The sequence below is a fragment of the Labrus bergylta genome, chromosome 2, assembly GCF_963930695.1.
Source record: "Labrus bergylta chromosome 2, fLabBer1.1, whole genome shotgun sequence".
NCBI classification, from domain to species: Eukaryota; Metazoa; Chordata; class Actinopteri; order Labriformes; family Labridae; genus Labrus; species Labrus bergylta.
The window spans coordinates 17,474,290-17,500,456 of record NC_089196.1 but is presented as its reverse complement, the minus strand read 5'-3'; the positions used below and the strand labels follow the sequence as shown (position 1 = coordinate 17,500,456).

Sequence of the window (26,167 nt, the reverse complement as noted above, 5' to 3'; positions counted from 1 at the left end):
TCTTTATCTAAAGGGGTTTTCTAAGTCTGTATGATAAATTGATGATTCCTACCTGTGCTATCTAATTAAAACTGAAGCTGGTTACAAGCAGTGTTGGTGTCAAAGTAATACTGTCCCACTTGAGTAGTTGCTAAGAGAAAGCTGGGGGGTGAGAAGGGTGAGAAGGGTGAGAAGGGTTATGAGGGTCAAGACTCAGTGCAGAGTGAAAGCGAAGAGGGGTGAGAGCAGGCACGAAAAGGAGGGATAGAAATGAAAATCCCATCGTTCAAACACAATTTCAAAGCTCTGTGTGCTCTAGCCAAGAGCCATGGGCATACAAAGAAGACTTTGTCCCAGCAGCAGAGGCTCATGGGATAGGGGATGGAGGAAGAATGCCCGCTGCCCGGCAGAAAGCTTAGTGTGGCTGCTACTAAAGGCCTGTTTAGTCCCACTCTTGACATGCATCCTACACAAATACTTTCCCTCTCCCCTGACCTTTTTGAAGAACTGTGCACAGTAAAAGGCTACATGGGATCTAATAGCATTGTCATTGTGTGTGACTGTACATGCAATGATAATGCACCCCCCCCCCCCCCCCCGTCACCTCATTCAAACTAAAGAGAGGATCACCGAGGAATACAGGAAATGTTTTCCATGCCACTAAGTCTGACATTCAGTATGCAGGGCAGCGAGCACGCGGGCAGAGAACAGGGACCGGGCTGAATGCAGAGTAACACCCAGAGGGGGATTCATTGAAAGCACAGTGTTTATGCCCAGGACATCTATCTCTGGTATTTTGTTGTGATAGCCAAGGTGGGAGGGTTTTGAATCTAACACATACCAGCTGAGGGGACAGGTCCTGAAATGAAATGCTCTCTGCAGTTATACTGATGTGCAGCCACATGTTTTCTGTGCAATATAGTAAACAATGCAAACCATCAAAGGAGGGCAAGCCTAAATCTATAGGAAAAAGGGAAAGTTTTCAATCATTTTAATTACCCCCAACTACTCACATTTCCTCTCATCTTTTAATGGATGTGAAAGGGTGTGAGACTGTAGTATTTCAAGTTTTCAAAGTCTTTTTATTTATTCTCGGGTTTAAGATCAACCAAAGATGGAGGACAGGGTTAGGTAGTGGCAGATGTCCTGAGATCAAAATTTAGAAAGCATGTGTTCATTGTTTAAAGTTAGATATATCAATCAGGGATTAAGGATTTTATGAGGCAATTGGCAGAATCAGCAGAGCTCTCCATGGCAGTGTTGTAACCCTAATCAGAGGAGGTGATAAAAAATGAAAGCATTCACACACTGAAGTGAGTGTAAGAGGGATGATTGCAAACTGTGTGACAAGGCGACAAAAAGATGTAAAAAAAATAGTCTCCGTTCAGGTAACAGAACACTGAAGCAGTTTTGAATCATCTATCCATAAAACCCATTGTTCAAAGAGAAAGCCCTCTCTGTACACCAATGACAACCATCATACAGAGCCAGAATCCCAGGACAGTGGACTCTTCACTTTCAACCAAACAAGGATATTAACATAGAGTATTCAAAGTTGTCATGCAACACTGGGTTAATTGAATATTAAACATGCTGTACATTGTACAGAGTACAGCACTGTACATAGTGGTCAAAAGCGTTGATGGCAACAAACTCACTCATGTCCAAAGTCTCACTAAGGTCATAGTAAAAGTTATCCTTTACCAAACTGACGTAGATACACAGAAAGTAGGTAAAACATTACAGTGAAGATTGAAGCTTGCCTTGACATGTCTTATAAGGAACGGTAAGACATTGGTCAGCATAAGCTCTTATTTCGTCTTGTGCAGACTGCTATGAAGGTCACGAGTGTCAAAAAACATCCATCTCTCCAAACACTCTATGAGCAGTCTGTTGTTAGACAGGCACAGAAAATAGAGTTCCAGCTTTTACCCTCTTGGGGAAGATTCAGGGTCACTCAAGCCAGGCTGAACCACTGCAAACGTTCATTTGTGCCAATGTCTGTTAATATTATGTATCACAGGTAAGTATGCCAATATGTTACTGCTGCAAGAAGGTGGTCTTATGTATATGTTGAATTCTTACATGAAATTTTCTGTTTTGTATGATCTCTATTTATGTATTATCTTGTATTATCTTGTAACCCCAGGAAAGAGTCCAAGAAAAATGTACCTTTAGGGACAATAAAGTATATCTTATCTTATCTTATCTTATCTTAATGACAGAGTATTTTGACCCAATAGCATCTAGAATGGCGGATATCACTGATTATCTTGGTCTTAGCAGCCAACAAATTGTCATGTTTTGATTGTTTGTAGCAGAACTAAGACTTGTACACTTGTGCAACAACCAAGTGAGAAAGATAGGCTGATGATTTGACTGGATGGGAATCATTCTTAATCAACGTGTCAGTCAATGGAGATTAATCTTAACTATAAGTCATGTCTAGAGACAGACACATATTCAAATGAAATTCCAAGGCATGGTATTTTTTATCCAATCAATATCCAGGGACCTTTTCTTCTGACATAACCGTTTTACTTTTTTTTCCTGTGACTATGAAAAATAGCCCAGCAGTCTGGCTCCCTTTAGTGTTTAAAGAAGTATTTAAAGCCTTTGATTAAGTAGAAATAAATACAACACTGACAATACTCAACACTGACAATACTCCAATACACTGACAATACTCCACTGAAAGTAATAATGTTGCTTTCATAGCCTGGGGTAAGTAAGTCCACAGGAAATGAAAAATTGATATTGTTAAAATGTTAATTTATCTGCCGTTATCTGCCAAATATATTTCAAAAAGCATTATCTGAGTATTTTGTACCTCACATCACTGTATTTTCTCTTCCTGTAAAATGCTTCAAATGTCTGATGACTCATCCTGCACTCAGGGGTGTTTACTATTTTGAACAATAAAAAGCTCTGTCGAAGCTAACAAGCCAATCATATTCATCCCAACATTCGCCTTCTATATTATGATTGGTTCTATCCTGTTTTAGTTGGAAATATGTCACAACACAGCAGGTAGATACTGTCGAAGTTCTGTTTCATGGGGACTTTAAAATAAATAACAGTTAAAAATACCTCAGTGTATTAAAAGTTTCTAGGCAGTATCAGATTCATACAAATGGGGAAAAAAACAACTGTGATGATTAGGTATTTTACAAGTACTGATGTTTTCATGGAGCTGATTTTCTGCAAAATATCACATTATTAGGAAGCAAATAAAAAAAAGTCATGTTTCGCTATATTGTACTTTCAATTTTGCGAGAAGTAGGTATCAATCAGTGAAGAAGAGACATTTAGTTGTTCAAACAAATAAGAAAAAAAAAACACAATAGCACTTTCAGTTCATCCTATCTGACTTTGAGAAATCAAACCCATTTGTATCTGAACCAAGTTTCTTAGTAATCCTTATAATCCACTTTGAGAAGACATTTGATCCAGCTAAAAAAGTGGATTGCTTTGGAAGAAAAACATTCTCATCAAAATGAGCTGAGGTCAAATGGCCCTGCAGTGGACACACGTGTAGCCTGGAGGATGGACTTGTTTTTCCTGCAGTGTCCATCTGACCAAACAAGATGATTTCAGTCAGACTACAGACATAGGCCTTTCCCTGGGTGGCGGCCATGTCTCCCACAGAGAGTGACACAGAGGAGGTCAGTGAATAACAGTGGGACATTAGGTATATACTGCATGCCTGTCACTTTTTACATGCCTAACAAATGCCTGCAGATTTGAGTTTCATGTAGTGCTGTTCTAGAAAGTCACAACAATGGAAACAGCTTATATGGATCACATTTAGAGCTTATATGGATCAAAAGCTTTGGATGACACCATTCCTATACAAATCCTTATGAACAATTACTGTAACTCATAGTAGTGCAGTAGTCTGCTTGCTGTTCATTAAGACTTGTTTTATACAGGAAAACATATGAAAAATTAATTAAACTAGAGTTAGCTTCTTTTTTTTTTTTTTTACTTTACTTTACTTTTAAGATACTTTGCCTCCAAGTTACCATAAAATACTTGCTTACTTATTTTTAGTCGAGGTTGTTGTTTTAATAAATGTCTACATTTTGTTTTCACTCTTGGCAAAGTCCAATTACCTTTAAAAGAAAAAATAAAGTATGATATTCATCTGCTTGTTCTCCAAGTTAGCTAAAGCTAGAGTCTATTGCTGGCAGTTTCCACAAGACGTGTGTGCTGCAACGCATACGGATCCTGTGGAAACTTCCAGTTAGTAGGAACATGACACCTGTTCTGCTAAACCAAACGATAACTGGAAAGCCTAAAAAATGGGACTGGTGGTAGCAGAGTGCTAAATGGTTCAAATCAAATGGAAAACAGAGTGTACTGTTTACATAAAATAATGGAAATGAACCATGAACTGTACAACAATACCAAATGTACAGTTTTATCTCTGTGTTATGCCATTATCAAGTCAACAGCACTTGCGCTTTTTTACCCATATGACCCAGTGAATACCACAGTATTAACTGTAAACAACTACGTCAGTACTGGAGTTCTTCTGACAACAACGTCTGATTTTCTGTGAATTGAGAATAAGAAATGTTGTTGTTAACAACAGAGTTATGTAATGTTTCCTCATCTCAGACAGAGTTCACTTTTTAAGGAACTGAGGGTGGGTTATATTTCCACTTTATCCCTATAGGGGATTATCCAATGAAGACTCAGAATGATTAAAAGAAGGAAACCTTTCGAAAATTGAAAGACAAATCGGGTATTTGAAAGACACGGTAAAGACCTAATGAAAGCATGATTGATTGGCCATAGTAGATCTTATTTTTCAACAGTAAGTCTATAATGTTATTGTTAAGAATGTGAAAATTGAGTCTACGTCGAAATAGGGAAAGCAAGACACAAGCAGGCAGTTGCTTGTTCATCTTGTACATTCAAACATCCATCATAAGTCTGAATAAATGAACGTCAGATATGAAGTGCATCAACAAAGAGATAAGACTTTACCAGCACACCAAAAAGAACAACACCCAGATGCTGTCCTCTCTGTGACCCCTCTTATTTTTAAATACAGGGAGATCCTCATCTTTTCTTTCTTAAGATTAGTTTTGGACAATTTTGTCTTTCTGGACAATTACAGCTTAAGACTGACATGAAGGGAAAAGGAAAGAGAGAGGGAATGAACTGCAGCAAATGGTCTAAGTAATAGTGACTGCTTATTATGAAAGGTCATAACCATGAAACCAATGATTAACTTTGGACGTCATTTTTTCGATTGAGTGATAAAGCAACATTCAACTTCAAGATGTCATTCTATAAAATGACACTTTGGTCACTGTCCGATTAGTGATGGTGTTGCTGTGCACATGTCATGAAACCTGTGGCGTGTGTGTAAATCTAGAATGGCATGGAATCGGCTTTTCTTGAGAAGACCGGCCAATCAGCAATCACAGCCGAACATTCCTAAAATTTGCAGATTTGGGTCACCTGCCAGATCCACTATTATATTCTGTAACCTTTTTTGTTTATCATTCTGTAATGTCATTGTTCTCCAGTTGGTACACATCTAGACAAGGCCCACAAAGGGGTTTTAGAATGAATCTGAAAGGTGGCTTTATGCACACGAAGAGGTATAGGTAGACATATTGTAGTTGATGACATTGTACTTTCAACATCTTCCTATTTTTTTTTATTTTGTGTTTTATATTTTCTTCATATTTGATCAGTTTCTTCTTTGATGCCTTTGATAAAATTGTTACTTAATAGAAATATTTGAGCAATGAATACAATACATACACTTAATACAATGAAGCTCTGCTTTTGGCCTCTTAAAAAACCTGAAACAAAGTGAAAAGGGAACACATGTCTGATAGAAAAGCTCACCTTTTAGGGGAATTATTAACTTGTGACAACTGGTCATACATTGATAAGAATAAACCCAAAAGTAGTTTGTTATAAGAGCTGGTTACAGACACGTTTAGAATCCACTGCTTTTCCTCTCTCAGACTGCTAACAATATGTTTGACACTGAACTCAACATCAACATTTAGCCACGTTGAAAGCTTCATACACACTTAGCAACCCCTTAGGTTGACTCAATACTTCTGACTGTAATCAGGAAACATACAACATACATCTTTAGATCGTAATTTTTACTGAATACTGTATGCATCATCACAGTCAGCAGCCACATATGGGCTGGCTGTAATCTATTCACTGATTGGATTTATGTCCTGAAGAAAATCCTCCGCATCAAGTGATGTGTTCAGATTGTAAGATCCAGCTCTGGCGTATTTCGGTATTTTTTGTCAATTCATGTGCAGGATGGTGTGTGTAAAATGATATAATTCTCTCGAGATATCAGGGGTGAAACCTCAGTAGTGGATTTAAAAGAGGGAATGACATTATAAGCTATTGTAACGGAGACTAATGTCACATGTGTAGATTTGTACTCAGGAAATCTGCCCTTTTTTTTCTTTCTCCAAACTTAAAACATTTTATTATAAAGCTTGTAACCCTTTACTTGTTGTGAAGTATGGGCAGTTCAAATACCTCATTTGATTTCCTCATGCTAGCATTAATAAGGGACAGCGCTTTGGCATTTGCACTGCATCAGCAGCAGAGAGTAGCAGGGGAAGTAAACACACCTAGATAGTAAACTGGTCAGACTGGTCAGCATGTCCTAATGTTTAGAGCTTTAGAATATAAAATGTACAATATTATTTTCTGCTGCATAGTTTAGCTACTGCTGCTGATACAGCTGAAAATGACCCTTACACTTTTACATGACATGATGACATTGTCAAAACAGAGCAGAGAATCATTTCATATCTGTATGTGCATGGTCGTGTTGTGTTCCAAATTGAAAACTTGTTTTTGGATTCACCTGAATAGATTTTAGAGGCCTTGAGATGTAAAAAAAAAAAAAGGAAATATTTGAGCTATTTATGCTTCTTCATCAACATCTAATTTCTAATTGTCTTGCAACTCCAGCAGATTTCTCTTGAGGGCCCTTGGAGGAGCCCAAACCTTATTCATTATTTTATTAAAAAGAGTGGAAGATTCACACTATGTAAAAATCACCATAAGCTGTGTGATATTTAACTCCACAAGACATCTATAAATGATGATATAATCATAATGTTGTTTACAGTGCTCGTCAAATTCAAACTTTAACTTGAATATGACTTAACAAACATTCAAAGTCCCAGTCACCCAGTGTAACCTATTTCTAATCGGTTTCACTCTCTAGTTTCTCTTGAACTGACCTCAGCTCTTTGTCCAAGCTCTGGCAGATTGCAGCGGCATAGCCTGAGGGCAAATGGTTCTTTGCACGTCAGGGGATGGAAGAAGCTTCGGCATACCGAGAACATAAATGCTCACACATCCACTGGCACACAAAGAGAGATACACTTATGTGTACAACCAAGGACAAAAGCACAGGAAGGCATGCACTTACACTCTGAACCCAAGAGGCTCATATCTGAGCAGCGAGCTACTTCCAATGAAAATTCACACTGCTCTGTCCAAACAGACTTGTCAATCAGCACGACAAGCACGGCTATTTCTGGCCACTAAGTAGAATCAGCAAATCTTTGGGGTCACAGGGAGTAACAGGGTTTTTTTTTTTTCTGAAAAAGAGAGAGCAGCCTTCAGCCAAGACGGACATGACCACTAATCAGCCTTGACAAGGAGTCCATCAGAACTTACTGAGAGGTTTGAGGATGCTGTTGCTGGCCTCATCGTTGTTTTCCGTGTCCGACTTGTCAGAGGTGTTCTCTGTCAACTTCTCCTTTCTGTCCTTGTGGCCGGTTCTCCGACGGTGACGCCTCCGACGCCGATAGCTCTTGGGCACATGCACGCCGATGTAAACGGTGTGGTGGCCTGTGAAAGCAAAAACAAACAGCAGGTGAATTCTCTTTTTGTCTTTTTAAAGATCCAGATTTTTTTAAGATTTCAGAAGACTCGCAAAAAATAGCAATCAAGACGCAAAATCCCTATCAGGAAGTGCAAAATTAGAAGCTTATTATTTATACTCAAAATAGCCTCGTCTTGGCCCCATGTCATTCACTTAAACATGGAACATTCTAAGAGTTCTCAAGGCAGAGGCACAGAGCAGAAAGATTGAGGTTGCAGTTCACTGTCAAAACAAATATTTGGACAAAAGAAGTAGGACATAGCAGAGAAGCAGAGAAGAACCCATGACTGCTTGCATGACTGTATATCTCTGTCATGATGATGGCACAATACCAACAGGACGTGCAGTTTAACATGTAGCTGGGTAGTTTAGGGTCAATACTGTCAAGCAGACAGGATATAAAATTAACTTTGGGGCCCTTTCTGCCAATGGCTGGTAGGCCAAAACATTTTATTGGCCAAAATATTTTTAATCTGCCCCAAAACTAAGATGTAATGGTCTAAAAAACACTTGTGGAACATCTTAAAATGCATTTAGTTTAGTAGGGGATTTGTAGTGGCAAATTTTGTTGAGGATATTTACTTTACTTCTGCGTTTCTATTTTGATACTTGATCCATTTCAGAGGAGGCAATGGTACTTCTTTGTAAATGGATTAAAGTAGTTCACAAAGTAGTGAAATCTAATCAGTTATTAAATCAATACATTACATCAATAACTGATAAATCAATTGCATGCATTCGTATAATCAAGTGATATAATTCTGACACATCCTATTCCATACAACGTGTAAGCCTTAAGTTATGGTTCTGTCAGAATATTTTAGTTCTAATCATTTTAACTAATTTATGCTCTACATACAGAAATAGATGAAATAAAATTAACATGTACTTCATGTTAATTTTGTTTTATTATTTATGCTATTATTGGGATTTTGCTTTATTTCGACACCTCATAGTAAGATACTACCTTTTCTTTACTAAAATATCTGTGTCCTAATTCCTTTACTGCTAAAAAAAAACTGCTTTCTCTTCTGTTACATTTGTCAGGTGTAAAGCTACTCCTCTGCCTCCCACAGGGACAGTGGTACAGTTTATTAATGTACCGTATTTTCCGCACTATAAGGCGCACTTAAAAGCCTTTAATTTTCTCAAAAAACGACAATGCGCCTTATAATCCGGAGCGCCTTATATATGGATCAATTGGTTAATTGGTTGATCCATACTGGTTGTACACGGCGCTCAGCGACACTGACTCAGATAATGACGAGAGGGAGCCAGGCATGTTGGATGCCGTACTCGCCCTACTGTTCAATTCGGACACTGAAGAAGAAGAATTCGAGGGATTCGTGGACGGGGAATGAACTGAAAAAGTGAGCTTTACGTGTTATACGTAACTGAACAATGTTGAGTTATGCACTAACGTTTGAATTAGCGGTATCAGACTGTGTGTCTTTTACGTGTTTACAACTGAACAAGGCTGGGAGATATTGTGAATATGCACATTAACGTTTGAACAACGTTGAGTTATTGTGAATGCACTACGTATAAAACGTATTTATATTTATATATTCACAATATCTCCCAGCCTTGTTCAGTTGTAAACACGTTCTATTCTATGCGCCTTATAATCCGGTGCGCCCTATATATGAAAACAGTTCTAAAATAGGCCATTCATTGAACGTGCGCCTTATAATCCGGTGCGCCTTATAGTGCGGACAATACGGTAGTCTAGTTTGCAATGGAAGCAAGGCTTATAGTGGTGGTCTCCACAATATGGAAACTATTAGCTGCCTTAGCAAACCAGTCCCAATAAAGGGGTTAATGAAGCTCTACGTCCGATATACATACAGATGAAAACTTCTGCCCGTTCTCTATATTAATTACATCCATAATTCTGCATGTTTTCTGGAAGCTTAAGGATACTGACCAAACGTTGCAACACAACTTGAAAATGTGAAAATGTAAACACACAGTTTTGAAGAAATGGGCTCACTAAAAACAGGAGTGAGCCGATGTTGGACAGCAAGTGTCAGTAAAAGAGTGTGTTACAATTACTGATGGTCATGCAGCGATGGACCAAGTTGTTTAAATATAAAAGATGTCATCAAATAAGATTATGTTTTGGACGGATGGGGGCACCTGCCATTGGCACCCAACTTCCATTATTTTATTCAAACGAACCAATTTAGATTTTTACCTGCATTTGGTAAGTGGTAGGTACTAATGTTGGACCCTGCAAGCAGACCAGTCTGTTTGCTTGAAGCAGTAACCCAATAATACCAATGTGCTTTGAATCTCTTTTTAGACATTGTGGCGAGTTATCTGATTCAGTGAAGTTATTCCTAACCAACATGCAATACCTGAACTTATTACTAGTGTAGGTCAAGATTCTAGGGGAAATTAATTCAAATATTATTTGGTGTTGTGTTGATATTGTTGGGAAAAAAAAGTATATTTTATTATAATATCTACTCTACTGGGACCTGCTGATATAGGGATATTCAAGTAATGAATTGGTATTTTTGGGAAAAGGCCACCAAAGTTTATCTTTCCTGAGACTTCAAATGCAACCTTGCACAGATTACAAAAAAAGTCCATCTGAAACAAAAGGCTCCACACAATCAGTTTCAAATGTTGCCTTTGAAAGACGACGGGTAACGCTGAGCCAAGCACTGCACATGACTCGACCAGGAAGTGTCTGAACCCCTCAACACCACAAACAATGATCTCTCTTGAAGCACAACAGCATTCATTATTCACTTGTACCACAATGCCTTGTTCTCTCAGGGTTCATCTAAATTCACTGACACCAACGGTTCAGCACCAAGTGCTAACGTGGAGCAGAAAGAAAACTTTAAATAAGAAGGAAGATTTTATTAAGTTTCACTTTCTACTTCTCTCTGACAAATGTTCCATTCTTTTTAACAATGCTTAGTGTTTCCTACGCATAGATGATACCTGGGCAGGCCGCCCAAGGAACCTATATTTATGGCCACCCAAATATATTTACTGACCTTTTTTGTTTATTCATAAATTGCCAGAAGAGTGATCTCGAAACAGAGAGAGGGGGAGAGAGAGAGTGAGAAAGAGACAGCGGGAACAAGCAAGAGAGAGAGAGAGAGGTCCGCTGTACATAAGTCCCTCCCGTAAAGGCACCAATTGATGTGCAACACTCATGTCAAACTAAACTAAACTCATGGAGCTGCTTGCTGCCGATGCTGTAATGCAGTCTTAGTTTAGGATTATCGTCGTGATACGCCTCATCATCAATAAGCCTCGTCATACACGGATCATCTGATGTGACAACGGAATATCGAGAAGAACATTCAAAATTGCAAGTAATCTTCGTCTTCAGTCGAAGATTCAATTGTTCTGTTGGTTTAACTTTGTCAAATGAGGAGACACTCTGTATGAGGAGAAACAGACCCACATTGCCCACAGCAGAGCTGCTGCTCTCAAGGCTTTTAGGTTCAACAAAGAAGGTACCTGGTCCCTGTTTACGGTAAAATATAAAAACACAACATCAATCTTTTACAGCTTAACCATGCCTGCATTGCCAGCCAGAAAGGATGACAATAAAAACAGAATTTATCTGGTCTACAAGAAACAGATCAGGGAAACTGAGAAATCAGTATAACACAGAATGAGCCAACTTCGAGCCACACAGATTTTCTAACTAACAAGGCTGAGAATCTAAAAACAAGCCGAGTTACTGTAGCACCAGCTTTATACTTGAAACTACTTTATTCAGAGTTTTAAAGAAAGGGTGAAGTATCAGTACTAAAGAAGGCACAGAAATCCTGGGGGTTTCAATATGCACTATTTATCTTGTTGTTTTGTGAATTTTAAAGCTAAAACACTCAGTTTATAACTGCCTAAAATGAATGTTGGGAATGGAACAGCACTTATTCAGTAATACGAATAGCTTCACTCTCTTTATCTGTAACAAAGTCCTTCTAGTTACACAACAACACAACAACACAACAACAACAAGGACAAAACCCAAATAGATTTAGTTAATTTATAAGAAGCGTAGACCATTGAAAGCAATAGGGTTTGTAATGCAGCATGTGGGTATCACAGGACCAAGAAGCAGATGGCTGGATAGCGACAAAGAAGAGAACAGACAGTAGAAATAAGGACCACAGAGCTATTAGAGGTGATAGATGAGCAATAAAGCAGAGGGTGAAGACGTTTGCACAAGCTGAACCACAACAAGAAAAAAGGCGAGAGAATGAGAAGAGAGTGATGGAGGTGAAGGAATAAAAAATGGTCAAGTCAAGGAACTGGAAAGGAAGATTTGCACACTGCCCGAGCAGTATTGTGCAACGACTTCCTCTCCTTTTTTTGGAGGAAGAAGAAGTTCTTTTGGAGCTGCCCGCAAGCACACTCTGAATGACATGCAATTCTTGTGTTCGCCTGGAGGTTTGTTTAGCTCGCAAGATTTCTGAGGAGAGGCAACGCCACCGCCAGTTTCCCCAGTAACTGTGGCCGCTTGGGACCTGCCCAGAACAGTGGGGAGGGTGGCAACACGCCACACAGCACTGACAGCATGCTAATAGAACACTGCTTTAAAAATGTATCGTTAAATGAAACCAGGGGGGTCCTGTAATTTGACTTTTAGTCAGAAGAAATAATTGCCTTCCCTCTTTACTTCTAAATTAGCTGTAGCAGGTCACGTCACATAATATATACATTACTGAACCGTCTATCTTGAGCCTTAACACTGTCTGTTATAAAGAGTTTGACACCAAATGCTTTGCTCAGGAAGAAGCCAAAGACTAATCCGTGTCAGAGAGAGATGAATTGGCTTTCGGACAACAGATCCTTGACTTTTACCTTGTACAATGTGAGAAATGTCAAGCCAACTCATCCCTTGTTGCTCTTTTATCAGTCAGACTTCAGACTGTCTTTAAATCAGGCTGTTGGCAGTGAGCGAGCAGCGGGGAGGATTGTGACCTCAGTGGAGACTCAAAAAAAAAAAGAGATTTAGCGAGCAGACAAGGACACACGCAGACACAGCTGAGATGCTGGTTGTGCACAGGAAGTTGGAGAGATTGAAGCAGGGTTCAAGCTGAGGTGACACCTGACAAAATGTTGACCTCTCCAGCACGAGGGACACTGCTGTGCAAATTCCACTGTTGAGTAATCATGTGTACATCCCAGTTACTAAATTGATGTCTTATCAGCCAGCCAAATGGCATCTCTTCCGAGCAGTCTATTTAGATCTAGAAAATGGAGATAAGTTGTATGTAAGCTGTGTCAGGTAACACATAACTGGAATGAAAACACTCAACCAGAGCAATGTATATCCAGCACAGACTGATGGATATCAACCTTCTAGGAAGCACGAAAGTCTGGCAATGCTAGCTCAGCTAATGTCAGCCACACTCGGCAAACCAATTTGACATAATTTACCTTCAGACGCTGTGATCCCTATTTTGCAATGTTAAATAAATCTGGCTCAATTTCTTAACTTTAGTCTGAATTTAAATTTGTGTTGAATTGACTTTAAAATCCATAGCCTTGGGACTTCCTTATTTACAACAATTACTTCAGAAATGTAAGGATAATACATAACTCAATAAGTAGACTTCTGAAGGTTGTCTCAAAAATTCATCAAAAAAATATACAATACCTTTTTAACATGATTATTTAAGATTTAAGAAGTCTGCACCTTATATCTGGTCACTAATATGTAGAGTAAATAATGCTGACTCCATTTTGACTGCTATGAAACTTGTGTTTCAAGAGTGTAATAGATATTTGTTGTACAGAAACAAATGAAAAACCAATGGCTGCTTGTTTGTAATGATACATGATCTGTTGTACACAAAGTTTACATTTTCTACTGTAGTAGTAATGACCTTTAGGCAATCAACTTTATAGATTCTTTTAGAAAGTGAATTTGTAATGCACAGTTCGAAAGGTTCATTTTCAGTTTTCGAGGTTAAGTCAGGTAAAAAAAAAAATAAGTCTGGGTTTCTGTTCTTATATTGGTCTATATAATCGTAGTTATCAACAGGAAAAAAGGTTGGTGCTGGATGCACTTTGAATATATTGGCCAAAACAACAAAACAAAACATCAGGCTCTTGGATGGTTAAACTGGCCCGATGTCTGCCTCTTTAATCTGCTGGACGTGAACCAAGAAACTTGCGACGTGTGGTGCACACTGATGTCATCACCATTTAAACCTAACCTTTTGTCTCGGCAACATAAAGTACCATCAGCAGCATGGTAAAATTGGAACATTTATTAGATAGTTGGCGAGGAAATGATTAGTGAGTAAAAGTTAGATATACAAACTCAAAAGCAAGATAAAAAAACCAACAGAATAAAAAGACGTTCAAGAACACTGGTTGGTTGTTGTCCTTTCTCCTTTGTTTTCCTGTATGTCTTTGTAGGGATTAGTGAGGTAAACACAGGATCACATGCTTAGCGTTCTACATCTTTCCCATGCCAGCTCGCAAAAAACAGGTGAGCCGTCACAGTCTACGTGCAGGAAGTGAGCGAAATTTGGCAGCCTCTAAAAAGCTTAATCTCGCCCTTCCTGTTTCGCTCATGAGTGGCCTCACTTTGAACTTAAACAATTAAGAAGAACTAGGTTGTTAAGGAAAAAGAGAAAAGGGCCCCAAACATGTTTGTGTACTCAGAATATGAGAGCTTATTGAATTTCTGAGTAAAGTAAAATCTTTTTTTCCTAACACAAGCAGATACATTTTAAGGTACAGAAGCAGGTGAACTTACCTTCTACCTCCTCCTCGTCACACATGTGCTTTAGTAAGGACGCCCCCCGGTCCAGCACCGCCTCGTCCTCCATCCTGTAGTAGTAAAAGAGGAAGAAAGACTGTTCACATTTCTCCTCCAGCGACAACGTAGAGCCATATCGCTTTGGCTCGTTCACCTGCAGTAAGTTGGGACTGGGGCTCAGTCTGGTGCTACTGGTGGCACTCATCTCCACCCATTAAAAACTCATGGACAGACTACCTCTTAACTCCGCTTTTCAGTAAGTCAACCACACTCGGTAAAATGTGTGTCGTCCTTAAGGAGGGCAAAGTGTGCAGTCCTTAGGTACGATGCAATGGATTTAATCTGGCGGAGGGGGGTTGAGGAAGAGGACAGGAAGTCTCTGCTAATTGAGTTTGATGGCCGGATTGACTGTTGCTGCTCATGCGCAACAAAAAAAATGAAACGCCCCACTGACTGAGACCTGAACCTATCAAAATGTGCACCTGGCACTGTCTCTTAATCAGTTATAAGAAACATCAAGATGTTTTTAAAACTTGCGCGGGGGGGGGGAACATGTTTGAAATAGTATCAGTACTTGTTGTGCCTAATCAGTCCCACACCCACACACACTACAAAGCCTGTCCATCTGGTCAGTAATGCCTGCCAGCCCCCCTCTCTACACCACCCTTTACCTAAGAAACAAGTGGGGCATCACATGTCTGTCTACTCATCCTCCCTTACAGGATTACGGCGGCTTTACTTAAGTGACAAGACACACACAGGCCCGTGACGGCTGGGCTCGTCACAGCCTCCGTTGCTCTCTAAGACGTCTCTACGCTAGTTTGTCCTCACGTCAAACACACCTGGGTGGGGGGGGGGGGGGGGGGGTTCAAAACAAACGTCACAGAGTGATGAAATATTTTGGCTTCATATCAGAAGAGATGGGTTTTTTTTGGTGTTTGGTTATTAAGAGAATATATTGAGTCAGCTCAATGATGAGTAAGGGGCTTCCCTAACAGTCGATTAACAAATCCTTGTTTTTATTTACGTACACAAACACCACATTTTCACCTTTTATTTATAAAAACTTCTTCATATTTAAGTGTTAAAGAACATGTACGGATAACAAAAAAAAAATGTTAGCAGAGCTATCCAAATCCAACCAAAGAGTCCCCCCACTCCCTTTAACCAACACATATAACACATCCCACACATGCCATGTTGTAAGTAATACTGGAATACTTAAGCCCTGGGTTTATCCTAATGGGATCACAGACAAAGTGGCTGTTTCTGGGAAACAATTGCAACAACATTTTTTATTGTTTTACAACAGAAAAGTCAAAGGGTTCGTCATTGTCTTCAATTTTTTATGAAATGGAATCAAGAATATGGTGTTTGGGTCGGAATTGCTTTTATAAATGTAAAGCTTATTCAGAAATAATTTCTTCAGTATTATTAATCATTTGTCATTTTGATACTAGAAGGAGGAAGAAGACTAGTAGGAGCAAAGGAATCACTTAAAGTGTTGATTCTTTGAGTTTTTGTCTTTGCATTATTTACTTAAACAATTCACTTTGCGTCCTCTTATTTTGTTACTGTGTAGGTATTGAGGAGATATACATTTAATATGATGGTATCATTCATACTGTCATCAGTGTTCTCCAGCTAAGTCCATTGTATGTCATAGTGGACCTGACAGCATGGGTTAAGTACCCTGGAAACTACAGTGTCAATGGTGAGCTGCAGAACAATACTCTTTAAGATGGTTGGGGTTCAGGGTTCTGTTCGAGGATGGATCAGGATCAAAATGTATTCTCTCTTTTAAAAATCAATATACTAATAGATATCATTCATTGACTGTGAACTACTTTTATATTGATGAAAAAGAGAAACATTTTTTGCTTCTTTGCTAATGTTTTTTTCACTTCACTATAGAATTTGGGTCAATTTCATAATTTTGCCTCAAAATAAAACACACTGATAAATACTCAAAGGTAATTTCAAAAGTAATGCACTTCTTAAAGGCTGAGTTCTCTGCTGTCTTACTAGTACTGGCCGTCCACATGCTCCATTGCCACCTATGGAACAATCATGGACATAGCAGGACCAGCTCCCCTTTTTTTTTTTTTAATATATGCTTATACAGGGGCATCATGCAAGTCAACATTCTGGGGACTAAGAGAGCGGGGTCAAGGGGTCCTTCTCAGGAAAAAAAAGGAAAGAAGAGTGATGCCCTTTTCTGCATTTTGTAACATTTATACTCAAAAGCAAAACGGTTATTATTTCTCGATCTGTCTGAAAGTCTGAGTTAAATCATGCAAAATTCCTCACACCCATACATTTTGAATGGGCATGACGACTCTGTGCTTATATTGTGTACACTTCTTTAGCAAGTAAGAAATGTTTAAGATTTTGATTTTATGTGAGGCCACTAAGTATGAATCCACTTTAACTGTTGCATCATAATAATTTCTGATGATATGTACAGATCAATATTTTCTAATCTTGATGTTCTTTTTTGATGTTCTGTGTTGTCTTTTACTTGAAAAAGTAATTTCCTACATTTGCCAGAATGCTTCCCTCCTTAATTCAAACCACATCATAAAAAGATAATTTGCAGGCTCTCTTTTCCACATTGCTTTAACCTGCAGACTATTTTTGTACTGAGTCACTTTTACATGAACTCTTCTTTTCCTAGAATGTTTTTGAGCTTGGGAAAAAACAAGCGGCTAACAACCAGAATTAACTCTATACAGGGAAAGTTTGCAGAGCCTTTGCAGTAGCAGAAAGGAAATATTATTCTAATTGAGTTGGCAGACTATCTGGTCTTTGTGGTTCTGTAATGCTACCAAATTGATAACCTTGTGCTATAAAGATTATACTGTAATCTAGAAATGGAAATTACAGCTCTTTGAAGGACACCAGATCTTTTGGCTCTGTGTCATTTTGTTCTTTATATTCTTTTTTTTCTTCAGAATTTTCAAATTTGGCTTATTTTCTACAAATATCTGTCGGTGGTTAGTTGCTGGTTTCATTGTGTACATTAAAATGAATGGGACCTGATGCACTTTCTTATTTGCTTGCTTTTGGTTGTTCATTTTTTTTTGATAAATCAGCAAAACAGTACTCTAAAAAAAAAGGTCAACCTTGTCTTTGCTATGATCCCTAGTTTGAACAAAAAAGAGACATCCCGTTGATTTTAACACTTAGGGAAAAAAAAGAAGTCACCTGCATTGAAGCCTTGTAAATTGTATTTAAATATGATTTATTAGGCCTCAAAACAAAGTGACTTTCTTTGTGTTTAGGTATACTTCCACATCACATTTGATATAAGTAACACTGACTCCAATACTGAAAAGACAATATTGATTTTCTAGAATTTGATACCAAATGTAAGGATTTGTAATTGTCCTTGACTTGATTGAAGTTCTGAAATGATTTTTTTTGGGCTTGGGATTAAGAAAATGTGATATTGTAAAAACGATTTTACATTTTATGTCTACCTGTAAAATAAAAATAATCCTTTATTTCTACACAGGAAATATCTCAATTTTGAGCTTATGAGGCCAATATCTTTTTTCATAAGAGGAAAGTGTAAAGGAACAGGCAACCAAGGAATGAGTGATGCTTAAAATATCTCTTCTGATAACAGTGTAAAAGTATCTGATTTGTCTTTTAATCAGTAATTAAGTTATGCATGTATTGGTGGTCAATAGCTAACCATTTAAAACACTCTATGACAAGGTATGCAAGCATTCAAAACTTCAAAGCTGTTACTTTGCACTTCTGATGGTACATCAGCTACTATCTGTCTGACACTTCACAGATAAGGTATCAGTCTCCCTGCCCTTGTATTCTAGTTTTCTCTACTGTAATCTACATACTACAAACACTATCTGTTTGGAGAGGAGAGTGTGTTCTCTGTGCCCGAGCTGATTCAACTGTTAACTGTGTCTATGTTATGGTATACAGGTTCTGCTGTAGTCATGGCAAGAGATATATATACTGTACTCCAGTCATGTTTGTAAAGTGTAATCCCTCATGCAATGAAGGCAAAATGTCATCAGATATCAGATTTCACTTAACCCCTCCACACACTAAAGGGATGCCGAAAGTGTAGGTTAAATAATACCCGCACTAGGCTTTCAGCTGTCAGTGGTTCAGTGTGCATGAGGTAACTATTCAGAGTTTCTTGGTAATTGTCTGACAAACCACAGCAAAAACTTACTTAACTGTAAATCAAAAGAATGGGGGTGACATGGGCAACAACTTTTCATTCAGCTGGGACATAACATCCTGGAAATCCTCTTGATAAATTAAAAAATAAATGTTTTTTTGTTTTTTTTTCAAATACTCAATTGATGTTTTTGTCAGATTTTCCTAAAATTTCCTCTGGGTTTTCCATCTGCCTTTTCCCTCTTTTGATATTTGATATGTATAACCACATGATGTAATTAATTCAAGCTTTGGTGCTAAAATGTGTTTCATTTGCACGAGCATGGACAAGAATTTGAGGAATTATTTCTGACAGCCGCCACAATAAAGTCACAATAATAAAGTGTCATCAAGGCTCCAGATTCCCCTCAAGTTAAAAAGTCTATCTCTGCGGATTAGTAGTAGTCTGCTTTTAAACGTATAACATTTGTTAAACAAAGCCTGTTTTCTTGGAAAATCTCATATATACTGATGTCAGGCTTCTCTATCACAACCTGCATTGTGCAGCATTAGAGCAGCACAGATGGTACATTCAGGGTATAAGAAATTAGATGGTCAATCCCGTCTTAAATCTTTATGCTTAAATTCAACATGGTCAGATTTAAAATAAACTTTAAGGAGGTTGACAGTGTCCCACTCTATGTAGTTTTGCAATACACAGAGATTTTCTTAGGCTAGTGCACAATGTAGATTTTAGTTACATAAAATTTGATTTAACTTTTAACTTTATTTGAAATATGTCAAAGGCAGCTCATCTGGTATCAGCGTTAGACAATATATATTTCATCTTGGTAATTAGAGCCCACATTTTGTCATTAAAGCCTCATTCGTCTGCTGATTTGAAAGAATAAATTCTTTACTTATATTCATCTCTTACTCACAGGTGCTCCTCATTGTAAATATACAGTATAAGAGTCAGTAAGCTCTGAATAGAGTGAAAAGTGTTACTGCAAAGTCACTTACTTTTTGGTGCTGCTCATCTCTTCAGGTTGCGTGTGACAAATCTCCTTACTGAAGGTGCTGAGCAGAGCGGATCACCAGAGCCGCTGCTGATGTTTGACCTACCAAAGCAACACATGGGGAGGTCATTTCTCTGCTCTCTGTGGATTCAGTCAGTGCACATTCACAGGGTCTTTCATAACCACATTGTTTCACCTGAAGGGATGTCTCTTGAGCAACAATGACACAATGAAAAACTTGTGAAAGTTATTATAAAGCACAGGGATCACAAGAAGAGGTATTAATTGTATTGTTAGTGTCAAAACTTGAATGACTGATATAATTCTAAAACGCAATTCAGCTTAATATGACCCCGGAGTGCCACCACTTTCAAATTGAAGATTAGAAAAACTATGATCATTGTACAACCTTGCAAGAACTAACACTGTTGTGAATTTCTAGACACTTTGCTAAAAAGCTGCTGACTAAAGTATCTTATATTAAAGCTGTGAAGACTCGAAAACCGGACAGTAAACAGCACCGGAGTTTATCACATCATAAATCCTGCTAACTGGCTCGTTGAGCCGCTTCACCAAAACAAAACAAACTCCAGCTGCGCCTTTACGCACAAGCCACAGGAATCGCACATAAATCCATTGAGGTTTTTAATGAGTGTGCAGATCACATGTCTCGTAATACATTCAAAGTTACATAAAGCACGATAAAGTCGCTAAAATCCTCACGCAGCTGTTGCACGCAGAAGGTAAACTGTGTTGATCCACGTTCAAGACGCGTCTCCACACATGCTCACAAGGCCTGAACAAATGAGTTGTCAACAGCTCCAAGAGTAAAATACTCACCACTGTACTCTTGGACTTTGGCTCCTTGTGTCGCTCGTGCAGTCAACCCTGTGTTGGCATGAAGGTGAAGAAGTCTACTTCCACTGCTCGGGTAAGTTTCTATGTTGCATTGTGCGACGACTGCGCTCGGCATGCTGCCGCCTCTATCTACTGGACCATCCTTCTGTCAACGCCACTCCTCCGGTGGGAGGTCAGACTGCTTCACTGCAGCGCCATCCTCACTCGAAAGGGTCGCCCCCCCCCCACCCTAATACGCCCAAAGCCTAATTGAACCAGACCATTGTACAGCTATAGCAAGCAGGTCAAAGCTTGAGCTGTTAAACATAAGGAAAGCCATCCATAGACCTTTGAGCAATAAGACAAACGGCGTCTTGTAGTTTTTAAAAATAAAATCTGTAATAAAAATAATAGCTGGTTGAACAAAAACATATATTGAAGTAGACTAGTGCAGAGAAAAGCGTCCTAATTTTTTTAATGACCTGAGAAAGGGGAATAAACAAAAAAGTATAAATGAATACAAACTCCTGTAGATGCACTTCTGTTGATACCTTTTTAACACACATAAAGCCTACTATAATATTTGTCCTATGGCTGTCATTGGTATTATATATTGTGTGTTGGACATATTGTTTTTTATGCACACTTAGACAAAGCATTCTTGTATTATCCCTAAACTATAATGTTCCTCAGGGATATTCTACTATCATTAATCTAGAAACTTTTTGCATTAACTATATATATAAGACACATTTACTGTGGTTGTTAAACTCACATTTGGTTGATGTGCCAACTGAGTCTCTAGCGCCCTCTGTCGGAGGTAAATCTGCAAGATACGCTGTCATCCATACCATACATTCCGGCCTTTTGAATATCAGTTTAAAGAGGTACAACAGGTAGACTCTGGAAATAAGAAATCTAGAGTATTCTAAAATAAAGATAGAGTTTTTGACTTGTCATTTCAACTCACTATATTTAAAATGCATATAGTTGTCCTAATTGGTCATGAAATAAGAACATTTTCATTTAATAGCCTTTTGCATTTAACATTAAAATAAAGATATGCAACTCAAGTGAGTTAATCAAACACCAGAAATGAAGTATTAAAGCAAATCTAGATGATTTTGATATCTTTCTTTTTCCTTTCTGATACGGAAAATCTTCGGCAGGTCGGTTCGTTCTTAAATAAAAAGAACAGAAATCAGGGCATTTTATTTTCAATTTTGTTACTGAGGGTCAAAGTGCACAAAAACAGCAGTCAAGTGGAATATTCCAGAAACTAGGAACGACAACTAATTGAATCTCATAATTAAACCAACTGAAAAACATCCATCCATCCATCCATTATTTATGGATCTATGGGGGTCTGGAGACGATCCCTGCTGTCATGGGCGAGAGGCACCCTGAACTGTTCACCAGTCAATCACAGGGCTGACGTAAAGAGACAGACAAACAGCCACACTCACATTCACACTTACGGAAAATTTAGAATCAACAATTAACCTAACAAGCTTTGGGTTGTGGGAGGAAGCCGGAAAGAACCCACGCATTGACAGGGAGAACATGCAAACTACACACAGAGAGTTTCCTGTTCGATGGGTATTCCAACCAGGAAAGTCCTCGCTTTGAGGCAACAGCACTAACTACTTCACCACCATGCAGCCCTATGAAAAACAGGAAAATTCACATTTTTAGGTTGCATTTTTGACCGTTTATTGGCTAACATCTACTGGAGTTCAATTTGCATTACTGTAAATCACAAGCTAAACTCATAAGCTAGCACTCCACTGTTTGAAGGATGACAAAAATCTGAAACAGACGAGTAACTCACTCGGGAGTGACTGCCATGTGACAAATCCAAGTCCAAGATCATTTAGGCCCACCTTTAAGCTCCACTCTTCTCCTATAATAATGACTTTCTGTAGGTATGTTTGCTTGGTGTTTCACTTGTGCTCTAATAAACCCATTGAACCCAGGTTAATGGCCTTATCAGAGTTTGTTTGCTGACAACAGCGGTCTACTAAACAACGCTTAGATTGAACATGAAGTAAACTAAATGAGCTGTAAAATCAAAACAATGAGCTTAAAGAGTCCAGGAGTGTCCGAAAGTTATTTGACTTATTTAAAGCTGTTTATATTTGTAGCTTAAAGGATAGAAGAAGCTATTGCATTGCAGTAATTATTTTCATAATGTGCTTTCTTTTTCTTTGAATACCTGGAAATTCTTGTCCAGCTTTCAACACACAAACCTGAGTTTTGGTACACTGTAATAGGCTTTTTGTGACTTGTCTGAGATTAAGTCTTCATCTTTACCAGTTTATAGTTTTCAGTGTTTCAGGTGTTTGATAACATGCTCTGAAACCTGATTCTTTTTGGAAAGTTAGCCACAATTACCAAAAGAAAGGCATGAGGCAGACCATGGTTGTCATTGGACTTTGTTGTTCCAAGAAATCAGGCTGGTGAAATTACTCAACCTGATATATCAACCTGAAACTTATATCATACCTTGTATTAAAAGGTTCCAATAATCTGTGTCAAATGTGATGAGTAGTTTTATTTTTCAACACAGATTATTACACTTTTCCTTAACTCGACCACTGAAAGTAAAGGAGTTTCAACAAAAAGATATCTGAGCATTTTGCACCAGTGAGCTCAGGAAGCAGTTAAAAATAAGGATATAACGTTTATTTCTGCATAAGTACCAACATTGCAAAAATCTATCAAGTAGATTTTGAGCACAAGTAAAAGATCATATGATTTATTGGATATGGATGATAATTTAAGATGTATTTAATAATGATTCAAAGTAAGTATGTTTTATTTATTGTGTATAGTGGAAGACATCTTTAGAATGCTTAACCAAAAAATGAAACAGTCATTTATACAAGAGTACAAACCTCCTGTGTTTGTCAAATCTAGGATAGGATGTGATCGCATTCATCAGCATGATTTTGTAATGGCTTGTGAGTGACTCATCTAAACACTTATTCCTGGACATGCTAATGTCAAAACTAATAGATTGCTGTCTTGTGCTTTTTCCTACTTTTTTTTTTAATTTTCCAGAACATGTAATTTGTTCTCAAAACATAGTTTTATGTTTTTATTCATAACACAAAATATTGTTAAGGCTAACATCAGGACAAGATATCTGAGACAAGTAAGTGTGGAACCATGTGGTCCCTCATTTGTGAGTGTATAATGCATAACACATTTACAACCAAAAGCATGTCAGCGTTTCCATCTCCCCGACCCCATAATACACAACATGTTTTATCTATGGAAAAAAAGACAGCAACATTGAAAGAGACTGAGCGACTCGTTCTCCTCAAGTGTGCTGTTCCTAGCTTTACTTCAAATTCAATCTCAAAATGTAAAGCTCACTTGGTTTCCCAGTTGATTTGCACTTTTGAAGCAGATTTGAAAGGTATTTGCAAGGCTTTGCTTGCCCTTTGTAGTCTGAAATGTTTTCAAGGTGACTTTCTGATGCTGCTGTTTGAAACTGTGTTGTCTTTCCACAGGTGTTTCATTGTGTGCCAGCTCAGACATTTGATGTGAAATTGTTCCTGGAAATAAAGATCCAGACTCCTCGAGCCACATCAGACATTAAAAATAAACAAGAAATATAGTTTAATATAAAGCATTCAGAAAATGAGGCTTCCCAGGAAGTCAATTAATTAAAAAGTTATCACAGCGGCTATATTTATAAGAAAATGTCTGTCTGGTCATATAGTTGAATTAAAGTTGTTAGGGACAAACTCTTGTTTTAATTTCATTTAGTTCAGTCCTAAATATCAGGTGTAACTTGTAGTGTTGTTGGTAATAATCATCTCATGTTGCTAACTTCTCTGCAATCCGAATGTATTTCCAGAGTAGTCACATAGTAAATTAAACCAGCCATTCTTTGGAAAAGCGGGAAAATTCAAATATACTAAAGCCACGTATAGAGCTCTTGTTTACAGCTATTTTGTTTCTTCTGTGTTTTTACTGTTTTGTCCGGGAATAAAGATAAAAACAAGTTGTTGAGCCACACTCTGTAAATTAGAAGAGATTTTTTTTTTTAAATGTGTGTCATGCACTGTCAACAATAAATGTATAAATAATCGACAAACAACTACAGTTTTTGAAAATATATTATGGTATCTTACTCTCTTTCCCTTTCTGCTTAACGCCGATCTTACAATCAATAACGAGCAACTTCTGAGAGATTATTGTAGGGATTCCTTGAGAAACAAGTAATTGTCCCAAGACTCACACAAGACAGAAGAAGAGAGGTAGGGCCAAGGAAATAAAGCCGGATTATTTAGAAAAAAGCAGGAAATAAGAATTTATCAAAGAAGAGGTTAAATGTCCAATGAGAGGAAAAACAGGCAAATGAACACAACCCATTTACAAGAATAAAAAAGGACAGTGTCTGGAGTTGATTGAAAAAACATTATGCAACTTGTCGTAATGAGGTCATTCAAGTTATTTTGTCCTGATCACTCATAAAAGGAAAATGTTTAATGAGAAAGTGTCAGTGGGGCAGATGTTCTCAACTTTAGCTCAACTTTTTTAAAATGTGGAGGACTCTCAGGAGATCATACTACGTTAATGCCATTTTAAATACTGTAAACCTGTTAGTCCAACTTTCCTTGAAGAAGCTGTGAAGTTTTGTGAATCATCTCTTTTATTTCATTATACAAAAAGCTACTTGCATTAAATTGTATCTTGTGCATGAATGTTATTTCAAAGTCTTACAGAAAAGAATGTAAGACTTGACAAGTGCAGTTGTTTAGGTTTGATGGTTAAGGTAGTATAAAAGGCTGTGGAGAAACAAAGCAATGTAATGTATTAAACTCAAGCTGTTAACTTCTACCATGTATGTCTATTTAATCTTCACTGTAACTCCTCCTGTTGTCCACTTTTGGTACAGCATGTGAGGAACACTGGGAGGAACTGTCCCAGTTGTAACAGCTGTATATGTTATCCTTTTCTGTTAGTCCCTTTACCCTCTCTCTTTTTCCTTTAGCTCTGCCCAGGTGAACCTGATTGGCAATGAGCAGCACATGGTGCAGGAACACTGTAGACCCCAGTCATGAAATCAGAAGAGAGGAGGCTTTTGGTGTGGGGACTGCTGTGTCTTATGCCCCTCTGACAGGCATTTGTGTGTAGTTGTGTTTGTTGTTTAGTTGTTTAGGGACAGCTTCTTTTTTTTTTTACAGTTTTACTGTGAGGTCACTTTGAGTTCACATGTACCAAGAAATCTTTGGCTTCACTTAACATATACCTCCCTCCCTTTGATTATTTAAGTTATTATTTAAGTCTAAATAGAAAAATAAAGTGAGATTATAAATGTGTAGAACATTTAGTAGCCTACTTCTCAGCATGTTCTGGTATTTCTGAATCTTTTCGGAGTACCCCGTCGACACGGAAATATTAAAAGAGATCAGAGAATGTAAAAAATGAAGAGGAGCATATATGCGCCATAGACTGTAAAAAAAATATATGCGCCTTCGCAAGGAATCATGGGAAAATCTGTATACACGGCGTCGAACCTGGATC

At 38.0% G+C, this 26,167-nt stretch overlaps 1 protein-coding gene across 7 annotated transcripts in view; it reads right to left on the bottom strand.

Moving 5' to 3' along the window:
- The window catches only part of slc4a4a (solute carrier family 4 member 4a), a 58,213-nt gene extending 37,428 nt beyond the window's left edge, over positions 1 to 20,785 (bottom strand). For 6 of the 7 annotated variants that reach the window (XM_065966691.1, XM_065966687.1, XM_065947658.1 and 3 more), the window contains exons 1-4: positions 20,630 to 20,785; positions 19,794 to 19,891; positions 14,634 to 14,707; positions 7,678 to 7,851 (exon numbers count right to left, since the gene is read on the bottom strand). In XM_065966691.1, the coding sequence (XP_065822763.1) occupies positions 7,678 to 7,851; positions 14,634 to 14,707; positions 19,794 to 19,810 (265 nt within the window). In that variant the 5' untranslated portion in view covers positions 19,811 to 19,891; positions 20,630 to 20,785. Of the gene's footprint in view, positions 1 to 7,677; positions 7,852 to 14,633; positions 14,708 to 19,793; positions 19,892 to 20,512; positions 20,568 to 20,629 lie in introns of those variants that run through there. The other variant, XM_065966688.1, reaches the window with a different exon arrangement.
- Between the last annotated feature and the right edge of the window lie 5,382 nt (positions 20,786 to 26,167).